At 34.6% G+C, this 26,152-nt stretch overlaps 1 protein-coding gene across 3 annotated transcripts in view; it reads right to left on the bottom strand.

Moving 5' to 3' along the window:
- The window catches only part of LOC148940854 (tyrosine-protein phosphatase non-receptor type 5-like), a 77,104-nt gene that overhangs the window by 22,690 nt on the left and 28,262 nt on the right, over positions 1 to 26,152 (bottom strand). For all 3 annotated transcript variants that reach the window (XM_089104775.1, XM_089104776.1, XM_089104774.1), the window contains exons 2-3: positions 20,906 to 21,435; positions 16,566 to 16,824 (exon numbers count right to left, since the gene is read on the bottom strand). In XM_089104775.1, the coding sequence (XP_088960901.1) occupies positions 16,566 to 16,824; positions 20,906 to 21,396 (750 nt within the window). In that variant the 5' untranslated portion in view covers positions 21,397 to 21,435. The remainder of the gene's footprint in view (positions 1 to 16,565; positions 16,825 to 20,905; positions 21,436 to 26,152) is intronic.

Genomic DNA, 26,152 nt, shown 5'->3' with positions numbered 1-26,152 from the left:
AACATTGATTGAATAGCTTACTTAGGAATAAAATAAAGCTTTTAAAGAAAAGACTGAAACTTCAAATGTATAAAATCTGTAATAAGCTATACAGGTTCAAAAGGTTTTGCAGTAATAAAAGGGGTTATGTTAGACCTCTGGTGTCCGGTTGGCTCAAAACTCTGAAAGAGCATACATAGGGGAAACAGGAACATACATTTTTTTGGGAGATGGGGGGCCCAGAAATGGACAAAAAATATGTTTGTCCCTGATCTCTTTGAAAAAAAATTACAACTGGAAGCCCCTGGGACAAGAGGATCCTAATATAAAAAGAAATCTTTTTTTTTGGGGGGGGGGGGAGTCCCTAGAAATGGGTCCGAAAAGTGCCAAATACGTTTTTTATGATGGGTTAAAACTTGTAACTAAGTATTTTTTTCTTTGTTTACTTTAAATGAATTTTTGTTTCTTAAAGTAATTTACAGCCCGAAGTCCTTGAGCCAAGAGGAACATAATGTCCAAGAAGAATTGTTTGGGACAAAGGTCCCCTAGAGAAGGGTACCAAAGAAGAGTCCAATACTTTTTTTCATATGCTAAAAACATACATCTTTAAGTGTTAGCACTAAAACGAATGCAATGCAGAAGTATATTTAGAAAGAAAACATTTACTCCCTCAAACCGGGGCCTAACAAAGGGCAAAAAATGCCAAATATACTTTTCTCTGAACGACATGGAACTGTAAACCAACAAGCAAAAAAGGTCCAGCAAGTTTGGCATTGTTTTATTTAGATATTTATTAGAAGTTTCGACATCTAAAAAAATGGGAGGGGGGGGGGGTACGAAATTCTGAAGAAATACAAAACAAATAATGTAAGACAATAGCTTTTTTTTCTGATTTGTATTAAAAGAAGTGAACTAAAGAAACAAACCAAGAACGAAAATGTAGGAAAGGCATAAGTAGGTTTCTCATTGTAAATGAAATGAACATACTATAATTTAATATAGGTGACGGTGAAAAATGTTAACGCATCAAAACTTTTTTTTTCCCTTTTTTCTTAGTGTTATGTCTTTTCAACTCGTTTCAGTTTTTCTCCAATTACGATGATCAATCGTTGCAGTTAGATCACACACAGGAATCAAACCAGTGATCAAACTCATTATCGTCCCTATGACAAAAACAATCAACGGCATCTAGCAATCTAGTGTTACCCAGCAAAATCATAAACTTATTTATAAAATTTCACCTCCTTTATTCGAAAACTAGAAGGAACTGTCCCAGTGGAATTCCAAAAACAAGGATGATCGATGGTACTAGATTTGCATTACAATTTTTATACAACAATAGACCACCAGCAAAGATTTCAGTCAAGGCGGTAGGCACAACAGGGAGCTCTCAAAGCTGTCACATTATTCAGTGAAACTTCTTTTCAGCTGATTTTTAATATTTTCTAATGAGGTATACTAGAATATTTTTAGGGACCGTCCTTCCTGTACCTTAGAAAGAAATTTCTCCTCCATTCAACTGATAAAACAAAATTTACGCTTTCTAATTATGTAAATTTCGTTAAAACTGAACATCTCTAAAAGGCCAAACATCGGCATTTGAGCAACAGAAATGTTTTTGGCACCGAAATGTTCCGAAAAATTTACTTAATAATATATCAAAAATCGGCCTTGCAGAAATACCACTTTGTTCAGGGAAAAAAGAAGGAAAGGAGGGGGGGGGGGAGGACAAACTTTCACTAAAGATTCAACTTACATTTGGGCAATATTAAAGAACTCAAGATCTTAAATGAACGGTCTAATAAAAGGAGTTATCCCTATTTGAGCTTTTATTTGTGTTACTTGAACCACAATGTAAAGAAGTATGCTTAACACGGAACTTAAAAACAAGGCATGAAAGATTTGCTTATACACAATCACCATAACTTTAAGACCCACAACTGGAACTGGTTCTTCCATCCAGAATTTTTATGTTTTTGGATATGCATTGCAATTAGGAAAGTGAAGGCTGGAAGAGAAATTAACAAATTTAATGATGAAATTTTAGATTTCAAAGCATTTGTAAAAGTTTTATTTTACTTGTCTTTTGAAGTTTCGTGGCGTTTCAGGATACCTTTGAAATTCCCCAAAAATCTTTTTCGAAAAGAATTTTTACTACTAAGATTCATTGGAATAATTGTTACCATTCCTGTACTATTTTCAAATGACGATTCTCCCTGTCTTGACACTTATTATTTGATCAAAGCACCTTTTTAAATTTGTGGTTACTGTGTGCTAGAATTGGTTCTCTAGTAGGTTGCAGCAGAAACCTTGATATTGTTCAGTCAATGCTAATGGCCCTTTTATTAATGAATTGACGTGTTTCACCAATAGGTGGCTAGCTTATGAGTTGCGCTCCATGCAAGTTGCTGCACGCTAATTTGATGATTCAGCCTACGAGTGTCATACTTTGTTCGAGAAAAAAGGTGTGCTGTTTTTTTGGTCTTAAAAAAAAAAAAAAAAAAATTACGCAGTAGATTTGTTTCAAGAATTGCAAACTTAATCGATTCCAACGATACCGCTAAATAACATTGTTCCGTAGTTATTAGTGAGGTATTGTGTGTGGCACCCTTTTGGGGTTAGAGAGAGTTAAAATTATTCCCACTGTCAAATTGAACAGAAATAAATAATAAGTTTTATTTTTTAGGAAAAATAACGTAGCCTTTACTTCCATATGAATCATTTTTAGAAAACGTTAGTAAAGAACAGACTTTATTCCCAATATAACGAAAATCAAAAACACATTTTTGAATAAATATTCAAATATAAAAAATCGCAATTTGACACGGATTCAACGCAGGGAACTATTTTTCACATTAAAGATAACAGTTATAAGAATTTACGAAAGTAGGTTTAAGGGAATTTCAAAAAAGAGATTTAAAACGGTTGTGAACATTAGCAGAATACCATTGGAATCACCATATGTGAAAACCCTTAACCGAAGGTTTTCTGCGCCCAAATAAGAAAACGTGACAAAATCATACTTAAACCAGTGATTTTTTTTTTTTTAACTATATAGATCGGCTTAGGTTATATGTTTTGCGGTGAAGTATTACAACTCATTAGTTAATACAGATGAAGTACAAAATGAAGTCGATTTCCAGAAGAACTACCTTATTCTATTGCCATCTTCATGGAGTGTCTCATCATGTTTTTTTCCAAAAAAAAAAGATTATTCGACACAACTATCATGATAAAAAATAACTATAATAATAGATACTGAGATAACCGGACCATTTAAATTATTTGCCGCTATTCCTCTGTAATTGAAACTAGTGTTCCGTCTTCTTCTTTTTTTGTCTTGCCTCTTTCAATGCAAAATAGAGCTTTAGCTTGTTGTGCGCTGTTGAACGTCTTGTTCTTAAGGCTGTTCGATACTAGAAAGGATCACCCTATTTCGTCCATTATAAACTTTATTAGTTTGTTTCGCCAAACTTTTCAGAATTGATTAGGCGGTCTTGCCATAACTTCTATAGCTTTGATTAGAGATCCGAGTAGCATCAAATAAGTAAAAGCAGACACCTACTGTCCCAAAAATCTTAAGAAAACCATTCAATCTTTCTCAATTCTTGCCGTAGATATAGTCCAGTAAAAATACAATTTTGACCTGGCATTTGAGTAACATAAATATTTTGGCACCAAAATGTCCAGAAAAATTCGCTTTATAACATATCCTAAATCGGACGTGCAGAAATATCCTTTTTTCAGGAAAATAGAGGAAGAAAGAGGTGGGGGGGGGGAATATAGAGAGAAAGTGGGGCGGTCGTTTCCTATTAATTCGAGTCCAGGGTGACCAAAAATGATATCAGAATTGTAAAATTTGAAAGAATTGGAAAAACATTAAAATCTATCATTTAGTACCCCATTTCCATCCTAAGCGAGGTCAGTGGGAAATGAAAAACCAGAGTCTTAATTTGCTTTCACCCCCTTCTGATCTTGCTTAGGATGGAAATGGGGTACTAATTAATGTAATTTTTCAATTCTGATATCATTTTCGGTCTTTCTAGACTTGAATTAATAGGTAACGGCCTTTCAAATTAAGATTCTGCTATTTCATCTAAGCCAATGAATTTGTTTTAATTGTAATACTTTAGTTTATCTGCTGATGACGATCACTGATGTATGTAGTCAAAATATCCAGAACAATTTGTATCTGTTTTTCACTGTATAATAAAAAGACTTATCCCTATTTTAAAATATAGTTTTAAATTAGAAGAAGGGAATAGAAAAGAGAAACCAGCGAGGATCTGCCTCTTATTCTCATTTTTGTTTTTGCGTTGCCAAGAACACCCAAGTTACTGTTTAATCACCGGCAAATCGACAACCTTTTTTTTCAATTTATGAGGACAAAAACTGGCTGTATGGCAGCCAAGAGGCCCGAGAGCAGGCCTTTTCGGCTAGCATTGAACATGCCAAGTCCTAATCTCTCTATTTCATAAATCTTTCTTTATAATAGGAGCCTCTTGCGTTCCTTATCCGCATTGTGATAGGTCTATCTCACCATATTAACACAGTCAGGAAAAAGGTGAAATTTTACTCAAGCTTCCATAGTCGAGTAGGATTTAGGAGCCTATTAATGGGATCTTTCAATGTATTAATTAAATATAAGCTTTAAAAGAATAAACTATCACTGGACCCCTTTTCATTTGCTAGTAATGTTTCTTAGATGGCACTGGAGTCAATTAAATAGAAATTTAAAAAGAATAAACTATTAAGCCACAGATAGAGCACACACCAAGCACACAGATAGAGAGAAATACAGAACCCAGATTCTCCCAATCATATTTTGCGTCAATCCAAAGTCAACCTAATTTTAAAGATAGGATTTTTAAAATAGAAGAATGGAATAAATACCACAAACAATTCACATTCTGAACTCAATAATTATTTTCATCTCTGTGATGCCAAGCAAGGCTGTAGCCAGGATTTACGTTTTGTAGGGGGGGGGGGGGGGTAAAAAAAACTTTTAAAAAAACATTAAGAATTTTTCAATAATAATTTTTTTTCAAATTTTACGAGTCGGGCCAAAAAAAATTGAGGGGACCCTCCCTCCCTCTATCTCCCTGAATACGGCTTTGTAGCCAAGAAATCCAAGTAACTGTATCATAAGCACGGTTATTTTGCACTGTTTTCGGAGTAATTTCAAGCTCTGAAATAAACAGTCAAGAACACTTTGACAAAATCTTTCCCCAAGAATCTCCTAAAACTTTCAAAAATTACCTCCCCTTCTAAAAGACAGCTATGAGACGAATTGAGCAGAGAGTATAAGCTTTAAGCTTTCAGATCCCTAGCTTACTGGAATTTCTCTTCGGAAAAAATTTCCAGAAATCCCATAGTCAGGAGGGATGGCTATTTTATTTGATAGCCTTTTGGTAGGATTCGGGAGAAACTCCCTCCTGTTTCTAAAAAAAATTCTCAAACAACACCTTTAGGCATCAACCTTGTGTGGATTCCTTTTAAATCTCGATCTCTTATCCAATCCTGGTGATCTTTCACTCACATCGAATGGCCATATTTCCAGTAGCTCTTGATACATATATATTTTTTTGCCTTTTCTGTCGCATTACTCTAACGAGATGGTATCGGAAGTTACCGCTACCAATGAAAGTGTTTACCCGCAGTTGCCAACGGAAACATTTAGATCATAAGACTATACCTACCCTAAGCCCATTCAAGGATAGATAATATCCTAGATACATACTAAAAAAAAGAGAAGAAAAGATATATTGACTAGAACCATAAGAATTCTTGAAAGGTTATATTTTTTTTTTCGATTATGGAGCTCAATGAGAATGAAAATGAGTTTGACGTGAAACTGGGACTTCGTCAAGATAAAAATTCAAATATTTTGGCTTTAATAGTCAAGAGCATTATTTTATAAAATGTACTATTAGAATTGAAATTGCGATCTAAGCTTTTAACAAAAAACGAGTTGACATAGCTGCGTATATGACAACTGCAGTGACTGAAGCAACATTCATGAAGTCATGGGAAAAAACAGGGAAAAAGGGAAAAAACAGGAAAACACAAAACAAAAAACACAAGGGAAAAAACAGGAGGAGGAAAAAAAAAATCTTGAAAGGTTATATTTTTTCGATTATGGAGCCTAATGAGAATGGAAATGAGTTTGACGTGAAACTCGGGACTTTGTCAAGATAAAAATTCAAATATTTTGGCTTTAATAGTCAAGAGCATCATTTACAAAATGTACTATTAGAATTAGAAAATGGCGATCTAAGCTTTTAATAAAAAACGAGTCAAGACTAAAAAAAAGACAGAGCTGCATATATGACAACTGCAGTGCCTCAAAAAACGTTCATGAAGTCATTGCTAAAGGGGGGAGGAAAAAAACTAGGAAGAGGAAAAAAAAAATCAACTTTGAGACATAAATGTGAATCCTTGACAGTTCCATTCTCCTAACTGAATCTAATCAACCGGACTTCTAACTCTCCCATCTCCCAGCGGAGATAGAAAAAGCCTCTAACCTAGAATTCTACCTGTTTTTTAATTAAAGTCCTAAAGATACAGCAGATCGGATAATATTAGCCTGCTTCGAATTGAGCTTCGAACATCTTGCCCCTGGTCAAAGAACTTGTTTCTATAAAATATACAGTTCTTAAACTGTAAAAAAAAAAATAATGAATAAATAAAAATTGTTTACACCCATCTAGCCTCACTAAAAAGCACATAATTTTCCAAAAGATGTAATCAAACCAAAATAAGACATCTTATTTGGTCACAGGACCCTGGTAACAAAAGGTGACTTAAACCTCATTATAAATGCTTTTGAAAAAAAAAATATCCCCTAAGAGAAAACGGACCAAGTGACGTCGTTAAAATCTATAACTAAATTATGTCAATTATCCGGTTCAAGCTTTTATCCGACATTTTTTATTGTAGCCTACGAAGATGACGTCATCAAGCGCAGCAGAGGTTTCGTAAGAGGGCGGTACCTAGCGAGGATCATGCAACACAGAGAACAGAGCAGAAGATTTTAGTTCATTTTCAGTAGCGTTTGTTTAAGGAAAATGAGTGATAATACAATTATAAATATAAGTTGTGGGAATGAAATATTCAGTTCTGTCGATGTAAATTGTGAAAACTTTGTCTTTAACAGAGATTGGCATGCAGAGAGCGGAACAACATTAGCTACAAGCAAACCAAGCATACTAGACATTCTATATGATAATTTAGAATTAGACGAGGATTACAGTCAATTTCAGGGTCCAAAAATTCAAATAGAAACTAGACTACAAAGCCAGACAAACACAGGAAAAATAGAAATGAGTAGTTTTACGAATGAAAAATACAGCAGTATTTCATACCCAAATTCTGAAGAGATTTCACCAATAGTTTTGCTACCAGAACATGGTTTCAAATTTCCTTTGAAAACTTGCCAAGATTCAAACACGGTTGACATTTTTGCCAGCCCATCCCAAACTCAGGCTAATATCAACAACCCTGTCAGTTTAAATAGAAAAGAGGATAACAAGGTTGAACTACAAAACCAGGCAAACACATGGAGAGCAGAAATAGAAAACATCAAGAATGATAATTACAACACTGATCCACTTCAAAAAACCACTGGAGCTTCGTGTGTGGTCTCGGTACCTATGTACGACATCTGCTTTTCTATAGAAGGTCACCAGGACGCACATCCACGAGCAAGAGCAAAGGACATCGTCTATAAAGACAAGAAAAACGCTGCCGAGAGATCTAAAAATTGCCCCCGATATGCCGACAAGAAAAGTTCAAGTTGTCCTCAAGAACGTGTGAAAAGACTCAAAGAAACAAAAACGGAAGCAGCCCGGGCTTACATGAAAAGAAAAAGAATCCAGGATCAAGAATTTGAAATAAAGTTAGAATTATTGAAAAAAATTGCTCTTGGAGAGATTTCTTTGGAAGATTTTAATGACCTCTTTAGACTTGGAGAAAGCATCCCCTTAAGTGGAATATGAGCCAATGTTTCAAATGATCAAAATTATAAGTGTCAATCTCAGTTTTAAATTTTGGCTATTCTTGCTTTAATAAATTATTTTCTTTCATCATCTCTTATGTTACATTTTTGAACCTAACCCGAGTGAGTCTCAATTAGTCACGAAGCCAATACTATGGGTGACCTGGCACCCTCCTCCCTAACAAAGATAGGTTACACATAATATATGATTAGTCACTCTAGAAAAGCCCAGGAACGAATTGAGAACCTTCACATTGATATGGGAATTAAAAATTAATATGCCAATGACAACAGTTTCCCCAAGTAGATAAATTTATACCAACCTACAGGTTAATATATTGGACTTGGATATCAATTTAAAGTCTAAATTTAAACAGTCCAGCGTAAAATTCTCAGACGTTTTTCCTTTTTTGGTTTAAAATATTATTTAGTGATTTCACAATATTTTATATGCTTGACAGCCAAAGGCTGTATATGATCTCGTATAGCCGGTGACTGTCAGGCTGAACAACTGTATCATACTGTATAACAATACTGTAAACTGTATACTGTATAACAACTAAGCAGTTGTCTCATGACGTTATGCGGTACTTTTTTCCCGTTGTACATGCAACTTATGGTTATACAGCCCAAGCCTGATCAAATAGCATCTGCCTGGGAAATTTTTTGCTTATCTTTGAATGATAACATTGATTTAACAGCTTACATAGGAATAAAATAAAGCTTTTAAAGAAAAGACTGAAACTTCAAATGTATAAAATCTGTAATAAGTTATACAGGTTCAAAAGGTTTTGTAGTAATAAAAGGGGTTATGTTTGATCTCTGGTGTCCGGTTGGCTCAAAACTGTGAAAGAGCATTTATAGGAGAAAGAGGAGCATATATATTTTTTTGGGGGCCCAGAAATGGGCAAAAAATATGTTGGTCCCTGATCTCTTTGAAAACATTACAACTGGAAGCCCTTGGGACAAGAGGGACCCAATGTAAAAAGATGTTTGTGGGGAGGGGGGGGGGCTCGACATGGGTCCAAAAAGTACTATATATGTTTTTTCTGATGGATTAAAACTCGTGTCTTTAAGCCTTTTTTTGTTTACTTTAAATGATATTTTTTTACTTGAAGCAATGACAGCCGGAAGTCCTTGGGCAAAGAGGAAGTTTACAAAAAGAATTGTTCGGGAAAGGGGTCCCCTAGAAAAGGGTACCGATGAAGGGCCCAAAAGTTTTGTTTTATTATTGGCCAGAAATCTTCATCTTGAATGGATTATACTAAAGCGGATCCAATCCAGAAGTATATTTAAAAAGAAAATATTTGCTACCTCGAACCCGGGACTAACAAAGGGCAGAAAATGCCAAGTATTTTTTTTCTCTGAACGACATGGAACTGTGAACCAATAAGCAAAAAAGGTCCAGCAAGTTTGGTATTGTTTTTTTTTTTAGATATTTCATTGAAATGGCTAGTGCCATTTTGTGATGGATAGCCATTTTGTTCGACGTAGTTAAAAAGTCTGGAAAAAATGTTTTTGAGGATGACACTCCCCCCACAGCCCTCAGGGCAAGAGTAGTAATTTATGCCCTGGGGGCATATATGTTTTTTTTTATAGAAAGTGTTGTCGTAGAAACTTCAAAAAGGAATCATTCGATTGAAAATTGAAAGGGCTAGTGCCCATATTAATTGTCGATAGTGATTGGAGGGCAACTAACCCCCCACTCACGCCCACCATTTCTCCAAACACATTCAATCAAAATTTTGAGATAGCCATTATGTCTTCGAGGATGACAACCCCCTCAAAGCCCTCAGGTCAAGGGTTGTAAGTTATGCCCTGGGGCATATAAGGTTTATATAGAAAGCGTTGTAGTAGAAAGTTCAAAAACGGCTTATTCGATTGGAAATTGAAAGGGCTAGTGCCCTTTTAAATAGTCGGAATTGATTGGATGGCTACTAACCCCCCTCTCACGCCCAGCATTTCCCAAAACACATCCAATCAAAATTTTGAGATAGCCATTTTGTTCAGCGTAGTCGATTGCCAGATAGAAATTATGTGGTTGATAAGGACACTCCCCCACAGCCCTCAGGGCAAGGGTTTTAAGTTATGTCCTGGGGGCACATAAGGTTTCTATAGAAAGCGTTGTCGTAAAAACTTCATAAAGGGGTCTTTTGATTGGGAATCGAAAGGACTAGTACTCTTTTTAATAGTCGAAAGTCATTAGACGGCAGCTAACCCCCCCCCTCTCACGCCCATCCTTTCACCCAAACACATCCAGTCAAAATTTTGAGATAGTCATTTTGTTCAACGTAGTTGAAAGTTCTGGAAATTAGGCCTTCGAAGATGATTACCCCCCTCAGAGTCCTCGGGGCAAGGGTTGTAGTTATGCCCTGGGGGCATAGAAGGTTTTTATAGATAGCTATGTTGTAGAAACGTCAAAAAGGGCTCATTCGAAAGGGCCCAAATCAGCATCGATAAATAACTGAAACCCAAAACGAACAGAAATTGCAATAAATAACTAAGTCAAACTCAGAACGAGCAGGAATTAACATGAGTAGGGCTTAAAACCCCTATGCCTTCCCAAGCCCAGAACATAATTTACCCTTTACTGAAAAAAATACAAATGGATGTGCATTGTCAGTTTAATATATATATATATAATGATATTTAGTAATTATAAATATTAATATTATTTGATTCATTAAAGTCATAAAAGTACAAACATTTATATTTTTTCAGTAAAGTGCAAATTACATTCTGGCTTTGGGAAGGCATAGGGGTGTTGAGCCCTACTCATGTTAATTTTTGCTCTTTGAGTTTGACTCGGTTATTTATTGTAATTTTTTTTTCGTTTGGGTTTCATTTGTTTATCGATGCTGATTTGTGGTAGTTTCACGCTTGGTAGATTATTTGATTGTATTTTTGCTCAATTTTGGCTTAATGGAGTTCTTTACTTTTCTTTGAAAAACTTATTTTGTGGAAAAAGTTTTTTTTAATTAATATGGTAATAAACCGGTTCTAAGCAGGCTTAAGCACTTTGGTGTAGACTTAAAAAAACAGTAATGGGTACAGGCTTTTGCAATTTTGTAGGTATAACAATCTAGTTATAACCAACACGGTGTTTGGTCATAAAATGGCTTATAAGTTAACATGGTATTCACGTGATCGTAAGACAGCAAACCTTATTGATTATGTTACAGTAAACCGAAGACTGGCAGGATCAATATAAGATACTAGGGTATATAGGAGTGCTGTTATTGATGTTAAAAGTAAAGATCACCATCTGGTAGTGTCAAGGGTTAATTTGAAGCTCAAATTTCGGAAGGGTAACTATCTCCTGGGAAGTTATGATGTTGGTAGACTCCAGGATGAGAATTTGAGAGAGACTTTCCATGAACAGTTGAATACTACACTTGAGAGTTTATATTTTGATACTGTAGAAGATGGATGGAATAATTTGTGAAGTAGCTGAAGGTGTCATAGGGAACAATTATTTAAACCAAACTGCTTTCCCATTTACGCAAAATTAAGCAGTGATTATTCACTGCTTTATCAAAATTAAAATTCGTTTTTCTTGCTTAATTTTTCGTGTCGTAGGGAAGAGAGCTAGGACTGCAACTAAGAATATTAGTGAAAAAGCGCTATGTTTTGTAGAGAGAACGGGCTTGTACAAGAGTTATTTGAGTCACAGATAATATGAAAATAAGACAAAGACACGGAAAGTATATACAATAGTAAAGTATGAGCTAAGGTGGTTAGAAGTAGAGGTTATAAAATATCTAAGGATCTGGAAGATACAGCTAGACGGCATAATAGTAAAATATTGTACTGGCATGTCAATAAATTGAGAGGGAGTAGTCAATCCGGACTTGGCCCAGTTAAAGATAGGAATGGGCCACAATTAGCGATAAGGAAAGAATTAAAGAAAGATGGGCAGAACATTTTGAGAATTCGCTAAACCGAGATACAGTTGCATGTAAAGATATAGCTCGTAGAAGAAAAAGAAAAAGTTTGTGATACATTGGATGTGAGAAAAGATTTGTTTTACGAAGAAGAATTAACGACAGTACTCAAAGGATTAAAATACAATAAGGCTCTAGGTGCTGATAGGGTAGTAAATGAGTTTCTTAAATATGGTGGCTCTAAGGTTAGAAACAAGTTACTGAATATTATGAATATGATTTTTGAAAAAGAAGAAGTACCAAATGATTTTAGGAAAACCTTAATTAAGCCACTTTATAAGAAATGTGATAAAAGTGAGTGTGGTAATTATCGAGGCATTAGTCTGGTCTCTGTAGATAGCAAATTACTTAGTAAGATGATGCCTTTTAGACTTTTAGAGAAGAACAGTGCGATTTTAGAAAAGGTATTGGATGCGTCGACCAAATTTTCACTCTTAGATTAATAATTGAGAAAGGCCTGAGTCGTCAAACACCTTTGGTACTCAGTTTTATAGATTATGAGCAAGCGTTCGATTCTGTCGATAGAGGAGCTTTAGCAAAGGTTTTCTCCTTGTATGGTATACCAGACAAATACATTAAAGTGATTAGTGCTATGGACGAGAAAAACACGGCTGCGGTTAAGGTAGGAAATGAGGTTAGCAGCTAGTTTTGTATTAAATCAGGAGTTAAGCAGGGCTCTGTTCTATCTCCCTTTATATGGATTATTTTGATGGATTTTGTATTAAGGAGCAAAGGATTGATAATGGGAGACCACAGAATCAAGTGGGGAGGAAAAAGTCTCCTGGACTATGATTATGCTGATGATTTAAGCATCCTAGAGGAAAGTGTGAGCAAAATGAATTAACTTTTAGAGGTTTTGCAAGTTCAGGGTGCTAGAATAGGTTTGAAAATTAATGTTGAAAAGACTAAGCCACTAAGGCTAGGAAGAAGTGAAGATGAAAAGGTGACGTTGGATAATGAAAAGATTGATCTAGTGGGCAGCTTCACTTACCTTGGTAGTAGTATTAGTAAAGATGGTGGGAGCAGTGAAGATGTTAAAAATAGAATAGGTTAAGTAGAATTAAAAAAAGTTTGGAAGAATAGGAAGATAAGTCTGCAAACAAAGATTAGAATATTAGAAGCTACAGTGATGACAGTAGTCAAATATGGCTTGGAAGCACGGGCGCTTCGAAAAGCGGATGAAGATTTGCTAAATGTATTCCAGAGAAATTACTTAAGGATTGTTCTGGGTACCCGGATGACTGACCGTATTTCAAACAACAGGCTGTACGAAAAATGTGGTTCAATACCGCTTTCTAGGGATATAATGAAAGAAAGGTTGACATGACTAGGGCAAGTCCTGCGGATGAAGGATGACAGATTGACGAAGATTGTCCTTTTCGGCCAACCGTCTAGGGCTAAACAGAAAGCAGATCGTCCTCGTCTGGGGTGGGAGGAGGTCACAAAGAAAGATTTAAAGGAAATGAGAACTTCAGGGGAGGGTGTAAAAAGGGAGGCTTTGAATAGATTGGGATGAAGGAGAAGGGTGCGATGCTGTGTTGGCCTCAGGGGGATTGGTGCTGCGGTGAGTTGTTAGTAGTAGTAGTAGTAGTAATAAACCAAACAGATTATGGATAAAGGCATAGAACATAGTAATAAAATTTTCATACGGCCCTGGGAGTATGTATTTACATCTTGATGGTTTGCCATTTGCACTGAAAGCCTTTAGCCGGGCAATAAAATTCCAAAAAAAAATCCAAATTTCAATTCCGGATTACAAAATCCGGAATTTGAACTTCAAAAAATTCATAATTCCGGCTTTTGATAACAATTGGCTCATTATTGCAAACGGGAAAGTTCGGAACGACCGATTTGGCTGGTAAGAACTTTCAAGTTATCGCTAAAAACAAAATACCTGATAGTTTTAAGTAATCGGATTAACGACGCTTTTCGAATACTAAGGTCCCTGCGTCGGCCCTGCAGTACGTTGCAGCAGCAATGTTGGATCTCTGTGTCCCGTATTACCAAGCTCAGTTCAAACCCACTGCGCCCCTACTGGACTACCTGATAATTTTGCTGAGTAGATAATCTATAATGATTTTAAAATTGTCTGTCATTTGCTAATCCATTAAAACCGGAGGACAGCGGAAAAAGAAATTGCTAAAGAGCACAAACCTTAACAGAGGCAGTAGATCAATTCGTTACAAACCTCAATTTACACATTCCTGTGTACATATTTATATTTATTTTTATTTCTATATTTATATTTATTTTATCTAGTTCACTGTCTTGGTCAATGGTTTCACCTATTGAGTTACATTTTTATATTTCCATTTTAATTGTAAATTGAAAGCAGAAATTTAATAAAAACTCCGATAGTTTTCCTGTTTATAGGAGCATAAAACGCGCCAGATATCACAACATTTATATCAATGAAGAAGATATTAAAAACAGTTTTTAACGTTTGGATCACTGTTTAAGACACGACTACTGTACCAATTCAGAGATATTGTAATGAGCAACAAAGAAGTTTTCAATAGAGTACAGAGTCTAAAAAATACGTAAACTTTCTTCAAGTATCCAAAAAGTAGCAATAATTTTCGTTCCTCACATAAAAAATTTTATGTTGTGGAACGTAACGTCTAGCTGAACTACCAGTCAAACTGGGCATTTGGCAAAATGGTAAAGCAGCCATGTGGACAAGTTAAATCTAGACCCCGCCTCTCCCCTTCCCTCCCTAGTTACGTCCTTGTTTGATGACGTAAAATCGAAAACATTCAATGTAGCTGATAGTCTTGCCCCTGCTTCCATAAAACTCATGTTGTGGGACATAACGTTTTTTGAGTTACCACAGCCACATTGGCAATGCAGCAAAATAGATAAACATCCGTTTAAACCAAATCAAATCCTGAACCTCCCCCCCTTTTTTTCTACCTCTCTGGTTGTGTCCTTGTTTCATGAGATAAAATCGAAGATATATTCCAAAACCAATTATGCTTGATCCAGCTATTGCTTGCTCCTTCCGTCCTCAAGACCACCCAAGAGGATGGACTCAAATCAAGACCTCTCTCCTCCTCCCTCCTAGTTACGTCCTTGATTCATGACATAGAATAAAGGTACTTGTACGATATACCCCTGCAGCTCAAGATGTGAAGTTAGGTTAATCCTGATAAAATATACCTAAGTATGATAAAAATAAAATACTTTGGAAACAAATTTGGGCTATATATTTGCACATTAGGTTGGGGGTGGGGGGGTAATGTATAGTGGGTCTGCATGCAAAATATGTTAGCTACAATTATTCTGATATTATGAAGTAAGAACTGTTTTCTAACTTCACACTGTTCAAATACTTTACCCCCCCCCTATTGTGCAAATATATAGCCCAACTTTTTACAGTGCGTCAATGCATGAACAACTTGAGCTGCAGTGTGTATATCATACAAGTACCAGAATAAAATACATGCCCTCTATTGGCACACTGTGTTTGATATCAGCTTGGTAATAAGGGACCCAGAGTTCAAACTCAGCTGTAGCAACACACTGCAGGACTCGGCATTTGACCCCAGTGATGAGATTACACGGAAGCGTCTCCATATCAATCCAAACAAGAAGAAGAAGAAAATATAATCAGAATCATAATTATTCGGTGCAGGTAATCCATCCTCTTCCGTTTGTTGCTGCATAGGCACTAAGAGCTGTGCCTTTGATCGTTTTGACCTTTATGAGTAAATAAATTGTCAAAACTCCATCTATCCATTTTTTCTTTTTTTTTTTCTTTTTTTTAATCTTCTAAGGCTATTTATGACAACTATTCCCCTGTCATTAATGTGACTGAATCAAAATTAAGAGAATCAATTATTACCAAAAGAATACTGAAGAAACAAAACTTCTTTATATATCCAACATTTACCAAAAATAATTTAGATATTAAAATCTCTATTTTTCGTAAGCTTCTGTAAGCAAGAAAAGTAAGCATAATGCGTTTTGGAAAAACTAAAAACCAATCAATGTCTTATCAAGGAAGAAAAAACGTTCAGAGGTTTGCGAATTCCCATTCTCCCTATGGGAATTTCGATAGGGAGTTTTGTAATTCCCATTTGGAGTATGGTTTGGATTTTTTTCTAGCTTTTTCGTACGGAGGACTGAAGTGATTGGGAATTTGTAGCGGTATTTTTGAAATTTTAAAAACGTGTCGATTATCAGCCATCACAAAACACCCAATTTGATTGCCCTTGTACAGAATCATCATGTATGATGCTTCAAGTTTAGACTACAGAAGCTAAAAAAGCAACTTCCAAGTCCGTATCTTCAGTCATGACTTCTGTTGTTTCAACATTTTGCCAATATTTGCAGTTTGGACACGTGTGAACATTCTCCCCATTCTCCCTATAGAATATCCCATGCGTTTTCCCCAAACGTCTGAAGTAACTCTTAGACCAAGTGATTTATCTCGTTTGGTTTTGAAGAGCGACCTACAGACCAAAGTTCGAGATATCTAATAACACATTTTGGATTAATCAAAGATACCTGACATTAGTTTGAAACATTGAAAAATAGTACCCCCCCCCCCCCCAATGCAATTTGTTCGTATTTCTAACCCCGTCCACCCCCGTGTAGTTGGACTTGTGGGTATCTATACGTTTTCATCTTAACCAAATGCTTACCTTGACATAATTGGCGTTAATATATTCAGCCAAAGGATCTATGGCCTCAATGTTGGGCAATTTTACTCTGGAATGCGCATTGGGTATCACAAATTTGTACCGATTTTTCAATGTACTGCCAGCTATTTCTACTTTATGCGGATGATTGTTTGGAATTGACCAAAATTCTTCATGAAGACGAGGTATATCACATAGAGCTTCTTTCAACATATCAAAAGTTAGCAGCTTATGAGCACTCATTAAAAACCTTTCTGGAGACCTAAAATGAATAGAAACAAATCAAAACTAATCCCATTATTCTACATTTTAATAAAATCTTAGAGCATAAATATGAAGAATCAAGGTTTACAATTGTACAGCTGAGAGTTTGTGACCATGCAAAATATATACAGCAGTTTCATTATTAGTGGTTATAGGTAGTTTATTATTTAAAAGAACCAATTACCGTCAGTTTGCTAGTTTCTTTGGTTTGATAGTTGAAAAACGATGTGGTTATTGTTCAAATACCTGGTAACTCAAAATTTCAACCCTTTTCAAAATAAATTCCTAGAGGAGGAACACTGACAGACTGTGAGGGCAGTGGACAGAATTCTCCCTGTGTATTTGTGGATGTTCCCATAAAATAAATACACACATGTTTAAGCCAGGGCATAGTCTAGGTTGTCTGGGGATAGTTTCAAGGAAACTATCTCCTGAAAAGAATGTGTCTGAAACGCCTGAAAATGCTGAAATTGGGAGTGTCGAATCTCCTTTCTTAAAAGAATCAGACTTTCCCCTTCACAGATTAGGTAATTTGATCCATCAACAAAGGTTTCACTTTCTGTCTCTTCTTTCTCCCTGTGTTCTAGGCCATATAGCCAGGGGGGGGGGGTACATGATGACGTATCCGTCTGTAATTGTTTAGTTTCTTAGTTTAATAAATTCTTGCATCTACCTACACACCTACGCGAGAAAACGTACCAAAAGAAAATAGGAAATGAAGGAGATCTGAATCTTTGGTGATTTAACACAACTTTTATAATAAGTTACTATAAGTAATTATAGTAATTGATATATTACTATAGCTTATTTTTATAGTAATTGAGCCATTGGCAGGGGCATACATCCACTAGAAATATAAAGGTACAAAGCAAAAAAAAAAGTTTTAACATCCACTATGGGGGAGGGGGGGGAATTTTCACCCACTTTTTAGTTTAACAAGAAATAACAAATATTTTAGTAACAACTCCAGGATACATAGTGTTGCCAAATACTCAAAACGACCCCAAAAATATCAACACTCCCAGATATTACATAAGTGGATTGACAGTATGAAAACTGATGACACATATAGAAAATACTTTAGACACACAAATAATACGCTTCGGCTGAAATTCATTTCTAGCACTGTGCAAAGTAGTTGCACTAGAGTCCAGAATATGGCACTATCTTAGATATAACTATAATCCTAATGTTTAAATAAAGCTATGATATTTTTTAATCTTTTTATGGATTTTGCCAAGCATAAAGATTACTTCTTGGCATTCAGGAAAGAAGATTTTGGAATTTAGTTTTATTTTTGTTATAAAGATCACAGAAATGATTGTACATTTGAAACATTTTGGACTTAGTTATGGTTACTGACCAAGCCATAACCAGTAAAGATCTTGGTACGTTAGTCCTAATCTAAATTTTCTTTGTTGCTTCGTCCTAATGAAACAAATTTGATCCATCCCACTAAACCCATTGAATCCCACCCCATTCCCACTAAATAAATTCCTACCTAAAGGGTAAAGAAAAATGGATTAACTTAGTTAGATGAGAGGTTTCATAATGTTGCAAAAAAATTAAATCAACTTTCTTAGATGAGAAATTTCGTAAATTTACCAAAAAAAAGTTAAAGTCCCCAGATGAGAGGCTTAATAATTGTGAGATGGATTTTAGACTGCATTACTTTCAAGGTAAATCCCTACCATGCCGTCCTTTCTTAACAAGATCAGCAATGATCCTTACTTCTGGTTTAAAAAGAGGCTACAAAATATGTTCAAACCTAAGGAAACGAAACAGTAACTTATTTGTTCTCAACTTTCTTTGCCATTTTAAGATTGAGCTATTGCTATCCCTATTTGGATTTTTCACAAATGATTTGTTTTAATCTTTACTTATCTTTCCCTTCTCTATTTTTGACATTTCTATGCAGATAATCATAAATCATTTTACATTTCATTGCATGGAGATAAACATAATCATCCATCATAAATAATTTACATAATATATGTATATATATATATATATATATATATATATATATATATATATATATATATATATATATATATATATATATATATATATATATATATATATATATATATGTATATTTCATGTTATAATACAAATTATTTAAATTGTTTTTATTTTCCAAATTTAATTGTGATTTTATCGTTTTTATGTTAATAAATTGTGGCTGTTTTTATATATTCATTACTAGCCAGTCCTTAGAATGGTTTGCTGCATCTACTATAGCTGCCAAAAACATGTTCACAAAAAATTAATTAACTCAAGATTTTACAAGAAAAAACTCAGTGCTTGATTCAAATTTTTAGTCTTACATTATCTGCTTGAATATTTTGCTGTTCAAATTCAATTTATGTATTATTTGAAACAGGCGTTTTATCTTACTTAAAATTTGGTAAGAATAATAATAACAATATGTACTTTGTATCTTACAATTTTGGATAGTTATTGAAGCAGATATGCTATCTGGTTTTAACTATAATAAACAAACACACTATATTCTAAGCTGTTGTAACAAGGACCAGTGGGCATATCTGACTTGTTTTTTAATAATTAAGCTTGCTACTGACAATCCACTAGTGTGTTAGGCATCAAGAAAAATGTCGCCCTCACAATCAAACAATGCTGACTGACATGGTTGGGACATATCTTGCAGAAGCCACCAGAATACCTACCTCCCTGAATCCTTCTAGCTGAGCCCCTCAGCTAAAAGAAGAGACGTCCAGGAAGACAGGGAAAAAAGTGGTGAAACTAGGTCATCAAATCAGATTCTGAACCTATTAGGGGGTTTAGAAAGTTTGGACACAGACAGACAGGTCAGTGGCTCCCGCATACAGAACAGCTGGCAGCAAACTGCACTACATGCTTCAAACAAGTCTCAAAGATCCTTGATGGATTGCCTGATGAAATATGTCAAACGCCTAATTCCTGCACAAGCACAAGTAAGCAGTGTTTGGTTGATTGGGTGCATTATCACAGTCAAAGTTATTTCGCAAAGGTAAGGGAGATCATCAGTGATTCACAAAGAATTCTTTTTTTTTTTAATATTTCTAGCTCAAACACATGCTATAATTTTATGTAATACAGCCAGCACCAAAATTCAACCATATTATTTAGCTATTCACCTTCTTTTTTTTTTTTAAGTTTTTCCTTTATAAGTCTTCCTTTGTAATTTTTCCATTTGTATACAAAAAAGAAGCATCTTGAAAGAAAAGCTTCGAAATATTAGTTTCAGTCTTGGTTGACACTGCAATTGTTTTCCACTCCACTCAAAGCAGCTCACAGATAACAGATACATTAAATTCACAAAAAATATTATCACAGAAAGGGTTAATAGAATTGTTGAAGCAAGAAAACTAGTATGAGACACTTAAGCAGAATATAAATAGGCTAAATCAAGTTCTAGAAGCCAACTAAAAACATTCAAAAGGCTAGCCTGTATTAGTCAAGGCTAGCTACATCTAATTAATAATGGAATTCTTATCTTATATGTTTATTTCCTTCTAAATATCCCCTCAAGCTTCAAAGATTGTTTCTTTAAATGGCCTTCATGTCCTTTGTCATATATTAATGCACAACTCTTGACAAATATATTAGTTTCTCAGTTGTTTTACATTTTATGATGCAGAGAAGCAGGGGTGTAGTTTCAGCATTTTTTTTGTTGGGAGGGTAGGCAACAGGGGTCCACATCCACAGAGTCAAGTGGCATGGGCTATATAACAATTTTTTCTCCGAACTACCGCCCTTGTCCCCCACCCCCCAAGTGATGGCACTGCAAAAAGGTTTCAATTCAAAATAATGGGTGCATTTTTGCAGCATGGAAATATTTTGACACAGTCATAGAACCATTATGACACATAAGCTTACAGAAAAAAATTGGTTGAAATTTGATGTTGTCAAATGTCAATAGCAGAAACGGCACAAAAATGGCGGTTTTTGCCTGAAAATGCAGCAGTGCAAACCAAGGGTTATTATCCTTAATAATTGTAACATATACTCTTAGGTCTTTGTCATGTCAATATTAACCTTTATACATTTTTTTTTGTTAAATTATCTAAAATTACTTCTCTTGAGGTAGATCAATCAATTCGTCACTAAGATCAACTGCTTTCAGAGCCAAACTTAAACTATGGGTTGATCCTCTTCTTTCCTGCAACTTCATACACCGGGAATGGGTTGGAGTGCATTGGGAGCTACCTGTGTCACTATCCAGTTTTTCAACTGATTTCTTTAAACACGTCTCTGATAGATCCACACTTTTCACAATATCAGGAGTTGAGTATTGTAACTTTAACTTTGTAACACGTAATGAGCAGGGACTTAGTTGTTCCAAAAAATCTTCACATATAATTGCAGACTGTGGGTCCCATAGATTTGGCACATGTTCTTTGGGCCTTTCATCATTTTCATTAATTGAGTCATATGAAAACTGCTCAAATTGGTTGGCAAAATGATTATCCCATATAAAAACACTATCAGTGCTTTCATAGCTGGCACTGCTTCCAGTAGCAGGTGTACTTGTAGAATCCTGATCTGAGTATTTCTGGCTTTTCATGGCAGTTTATGGCACAGCAAATCTTGTTGGGCTCAAGGGCTAAAATAAAACATTTAAAAATAATCTTAAGAAGAGAGCAAAAAAAAAGAAAAGAAAATGGTAAGCACAACAGCAAAAAAAAAACACAAAGAACCAAAATAAAACATTCATAGAGACTAAAACACTTGTTAGAAGAGAAATAATTCAGGAACCACAAAAAATAACAAGGAAGATGTATGTTCTATTAGATGTATTTCTGCAACTAGATAGGGGATTTATCTACTAGTCTTTGCAGACTTAGCATTTCTGGATTAAATGTATTGATTATTTGCATCCCAAGTCAACTCTTAATAAGCCAAATAGTTAATTTTTTGGTAAGTCAGCTATAGAAGAAAATTAGCAATTATCATGGAAATTATGCCATTTTTATGTAAAGAAAGCTATGCTATTTTGGAATTTATGTTTTACTTCATTTGTATTTGTCATATTATCATATTGCAAATGTTCATTTTGAGTTACATTTTATTCCTATGGTTACCAAAACCTCGTTATATGTGATTTCAAATAAGAAATTATTCCAGTAGCCTAATATTTTTAATTTTCATCTTTTATCATTATTTTATTATATGCACATGCAGCAGTAAATTTTCGAAAAGATTCCCAAGAAATCTCTAATTAATTACAATTATCTCACCTTCTTAATATATTTGTACTCTTTTGTATTTTTCAAAATTAGGCTTGATACAAGGAAGTCTGAAAGTATGACAAAAAAATTGGAGCAATAGGCCCCTCTTTGTTGTTCCATGCTTATGATACTAGATCATTTTTTTTATAGATCCTTGCTTGAGAGAGCCCTTATTGAAATATAATTTACAATTCATCAAAATAAACAGATTTTTTTTTTTCAATTTAAAACTAAATTTTAAAAACCAAAATTTCAAAACTATAAGCTACACCTAAAAGAAAAAAAATAAATCATAACTTTAAACTAGAACTTTTAAAACAAAAACCCGACAAAAATGTATATTTATTCCAAGAAAATGCAGCTGAAATTATCCAAATTCATTAGCTACTTGAAAAACACTTTTTAGGTCTAGAAGATTAAATCAAAACATCAAATTTCTTGATTTCTCAAAACAAAATCTTATGTTTCATGAAATGATTTAAAACTACCAGAATGATTTTAAACACATTTTAGAAAATGAACCGAAATTAACTAAAACCACCTACTCAATTTGAAATACACCCTTTTAGGTTTAGGATGATAATCGAGACATAAAGTAACATTTTACTTTATTTTACTGGTCTCTGAGTGGATCACATAGGCTAGTTTCGTATAGCAAAAAAGTCTCCAAAATCATTGAAAGTTGAAAACGTTAACAGAGACCCAGGTAACAAAAGAAGAGGGGGTCTGGGACCAGTCTTTCTGAAAGTTCAAAATTCATGCAGTTATAAAAGTTGTATTATGTATTGCATCTACAGAGTCATGCCTATCCAATAGAACTATTTCAGGATCAAGAAGCACAAACAATAATTTGAATCTCAAGCTTTAAGACTGGAAAACATAATTTTAGGACTTTCCAGCAAGTGATCCACTCTTGAGTGGGGGGTGGGGGTTCCCTACACCCTTTGCTATTTTAACATATATTACAAATAAAGTACATACTACTTGGAATCAATGACAGTTGTTGAATACAAAAAAAAATTAAAAAAAATAAAACGTAACTGTTGACACAGCCAGAAGCCCACAACCACTTACAACACAAAAAGCAAATAAATTCGACAATGAAAAAAATACAACTCTTTAGGGAAGTCACTGTCATTTGTAAGTAGTTTTCCTAGCTATGCCATTGATGAAAATAAACCTTAACTTCCAGAAACCCAATTGAGTTTAGAGTATAACAACATTACAAATGTAAACTCAGCCACAGCCAGAAGGTCACAGCCACTTACAGCACAAAATGTAAATAAATCCACCGAGAAAAAAATACAACAAACACAACTCTTCAGGGAAGTTAATAGTCATTTATAAGTAGTCTTCCAAGCAAGATCACTGAAGAAAATAAACGTTAACTTTCAGAAACCCAATTGAGTTTAGAGTATGCTTGTTTTTTATATTAGTTTTGCCTGAAATTTGGGCAGAGAAAACTGATGATAATGCACTGTTGCATCAGAAAACTTTTTAATACCAACTTGATTAGTCAATTTGGCTACATGAAGTCTTATATTTATAATAAATACCATTAAAAAGCATAAGCACATCTTGGAATGGAGAATTACATTGGAATCAACATTCCCTGGTGGAATCAGAATTAAAATCAGAACCAAGTTAAATTCTGAAGTTGTCTCTTGACTAATATTTATGTGATAATATTTATTGAGAGAATACTAACTCAGAAATAATGGCCCTTTTCAGGATCACTATTGAAAAATTAATTGTACTCATAAAAGACTATTTGTGGTAATAGTCAGCAAAAGAACAAATATGACTTAATAATCTTAGATTACCTATATAGTTAATTATACCTTAACCTTTAAATTCAATCATAGGTCATAAGTAAGATTTTAAAAAAACCTATTTCACGTGTATTTAATTATAACTGTTTGAACCTAGGGCATATGATTTTTTTTAAATAAATATATATATATTTTTTTTTGCTGATTTCATTACCAAAATTAAATTCTACCAAAGACAAACTAACGTGTCATTCTGTTGTGTGTATTTGTGCTATTGGCAGTTATTAAGATGTGAGATTTTCAATGTTTCTGTTTTCCTTTTCTTTATATGTTTTGCTTAATTTAGCTTAATTCATTTTTAGTTCCTTGTTGTTTTTTTTTTCCTGTTGATAAAGGCATACGGACATGTAGTCAAAATATTTGAGTATCTTTATTATATTAAATAAAAAAATACAAGTTTTTTTCAACAAAAGTAAAGAGCAAAGCAATGTCTTGAGCAGAGCAAAAAAACTACAAGCAATTATAATGAACAATGAAACAAAATTTCAAAGAAACAGACATTAGACTTAATAAAAACTGAAACCAATAATAAACTTATCAAACAGTTCATGGTAAAAAACTGTAAGTAGGAAGAAGTGCGGCTCAATACACATACTATTTTCTGATTTAGTTCAACTTTCCCCTCAAAACTTCCTAACATTTTCACATCAATATCCACAGTGTTGGTAATACTTGTTACAGAAGCAGTAGTCGTACTGGTAGTAGTAATAGTGGCATGTAAATATTGCCTGATGGTCAATTTATCTTCCCCATTAAGCATTCCTTAAAAGTTCCAACTTAATACCCTAATCCATAGTCTTAGTCTTATAGTCTTTCAGTCTTATTTCAGAGTTCAGAGCAAACACATCTAAAATCTAAAATCGGATAACTTATGAACATTATTAAATCAGTGAATTTCGTAACAACAATTGGCTTGGGATTATAGTGACGTATAATCCTGTCCTATGTGTATCAATTAATTCGTTGGTGATAGACATTTGGCGAGAAGTGGATATTTTTCTTGAAGTTTTTGGTGAATTTGAGATTGGATAATTACTGATTGGATAGTTCACTAACGCTGGTCGGAGAAACGTCAAATTTGGATTTCTCAAACACTGCATTTTCTGAAAGCGGGCCCCGAGTGATAGTCGGTTCTACTACGATACAGGGGCCCCTGCAAGTAAGTATCACTCCATGTTTTTTTTGAAAATTTTTGAAGGCATAGTGGCATAATAGTCGAGAATTATGGCACTCACGAAACAACATTTTGATGACTGAATGGACCAAGTCCTGCAGAGAATCGTAAATCTCCAGCAGGAAAATGAACTTCTACGGTCGGAAAACAGGTCGCTCAGATCCGAGCTTTTAAGAGTTAAATCGACCGCTCTTCGGTCAGAATTATACTCGAGAAAAAACAATCTTGTAATCCACAGTCTAGAATCTTCAGATGGCGAAGATCTCCGTCAGAAAGTAGTTGGTTTCTTCGAATCAAAACTCGGAATAGCTACCGCGAATGAGATACGGATGAATGTGGTACACACAATTTCGAAGAAACCGTCAAATGCCGAGTCGTCTGGCTCTAGCGGTCCAACACTGAGAAACAGCGCGCAACGAAAAGTCCCCTGATCCGATTTTCGCTAGCCTTGAAAATTTTGATCGGTCAGAAATAATGAAAGATAAGATAAGATAAGATAAGGGTTTATTCCAAAAACAACACAACGCAAAAAACAAATGACCTTCCATAAGCTAACGCTTGTTCGGAAGTATTTACCCTCTTAAAATTAACACTTATAATAACATAATAAAGAGAAAGAAGAGAAAAAACGAGAAAAAGAGGAAAGAAAGAAAAAAAGAAGAAAAAATGAAAATCCTACACTCACTCGGCTCCTGGTCGCAATAACCAAAAATCAATACTTCACATACTCCAAAACTTCCCGCCGCCATCACATAAATAATAAATAAACAAAATAAAAAAAAATAAAAATATATAGGAAAAGAGTGTGGTAAACTGAAAAAAAACCGGTTTTAGCGTATCTGTTGACTTGCCAGCTGATCTCGGGAAACGACGCAAAGAACTTTTATCACTTGGTTATAAGCTGCGAAATTAAAAAGTAGCGAGTGAGAAAATAGCGGAAACGCGTCTGATCCAAAAAGGGATCAAGCTTTTGTTAGAAACCAAGAAAGCAAAGACGGCTCAGTGGATGAAGTGTCCAGACGAATGCTATGATCCGCTCAAGCTTCCCCGCGCTGGCTCGGACGATGCAAATGATTCTAATTCGGA

The sequence above is a fragment of the Artemia sp. Qi Xiang Cuo genome, chromosome 19 (assembly GCF_049724085.1).
Source record: "Artemia sp. Qi Xiang Cuo chromosome 19, ASM4972408v1, whole genome shotgun sequence".
Taxonomy (NCBI): Eukaryota; Metazoa; Arthropoda; class Branchiopoda; order Anostraca; family Artemiidae; genus Artemia; species Artemia sp. Qi Xiang Cuo.
The sequence above is the reverse complement of the archived record's forward strand: the minus strand, read 5'-3'. Positions and strand labels throughout refer to the sequence as shown.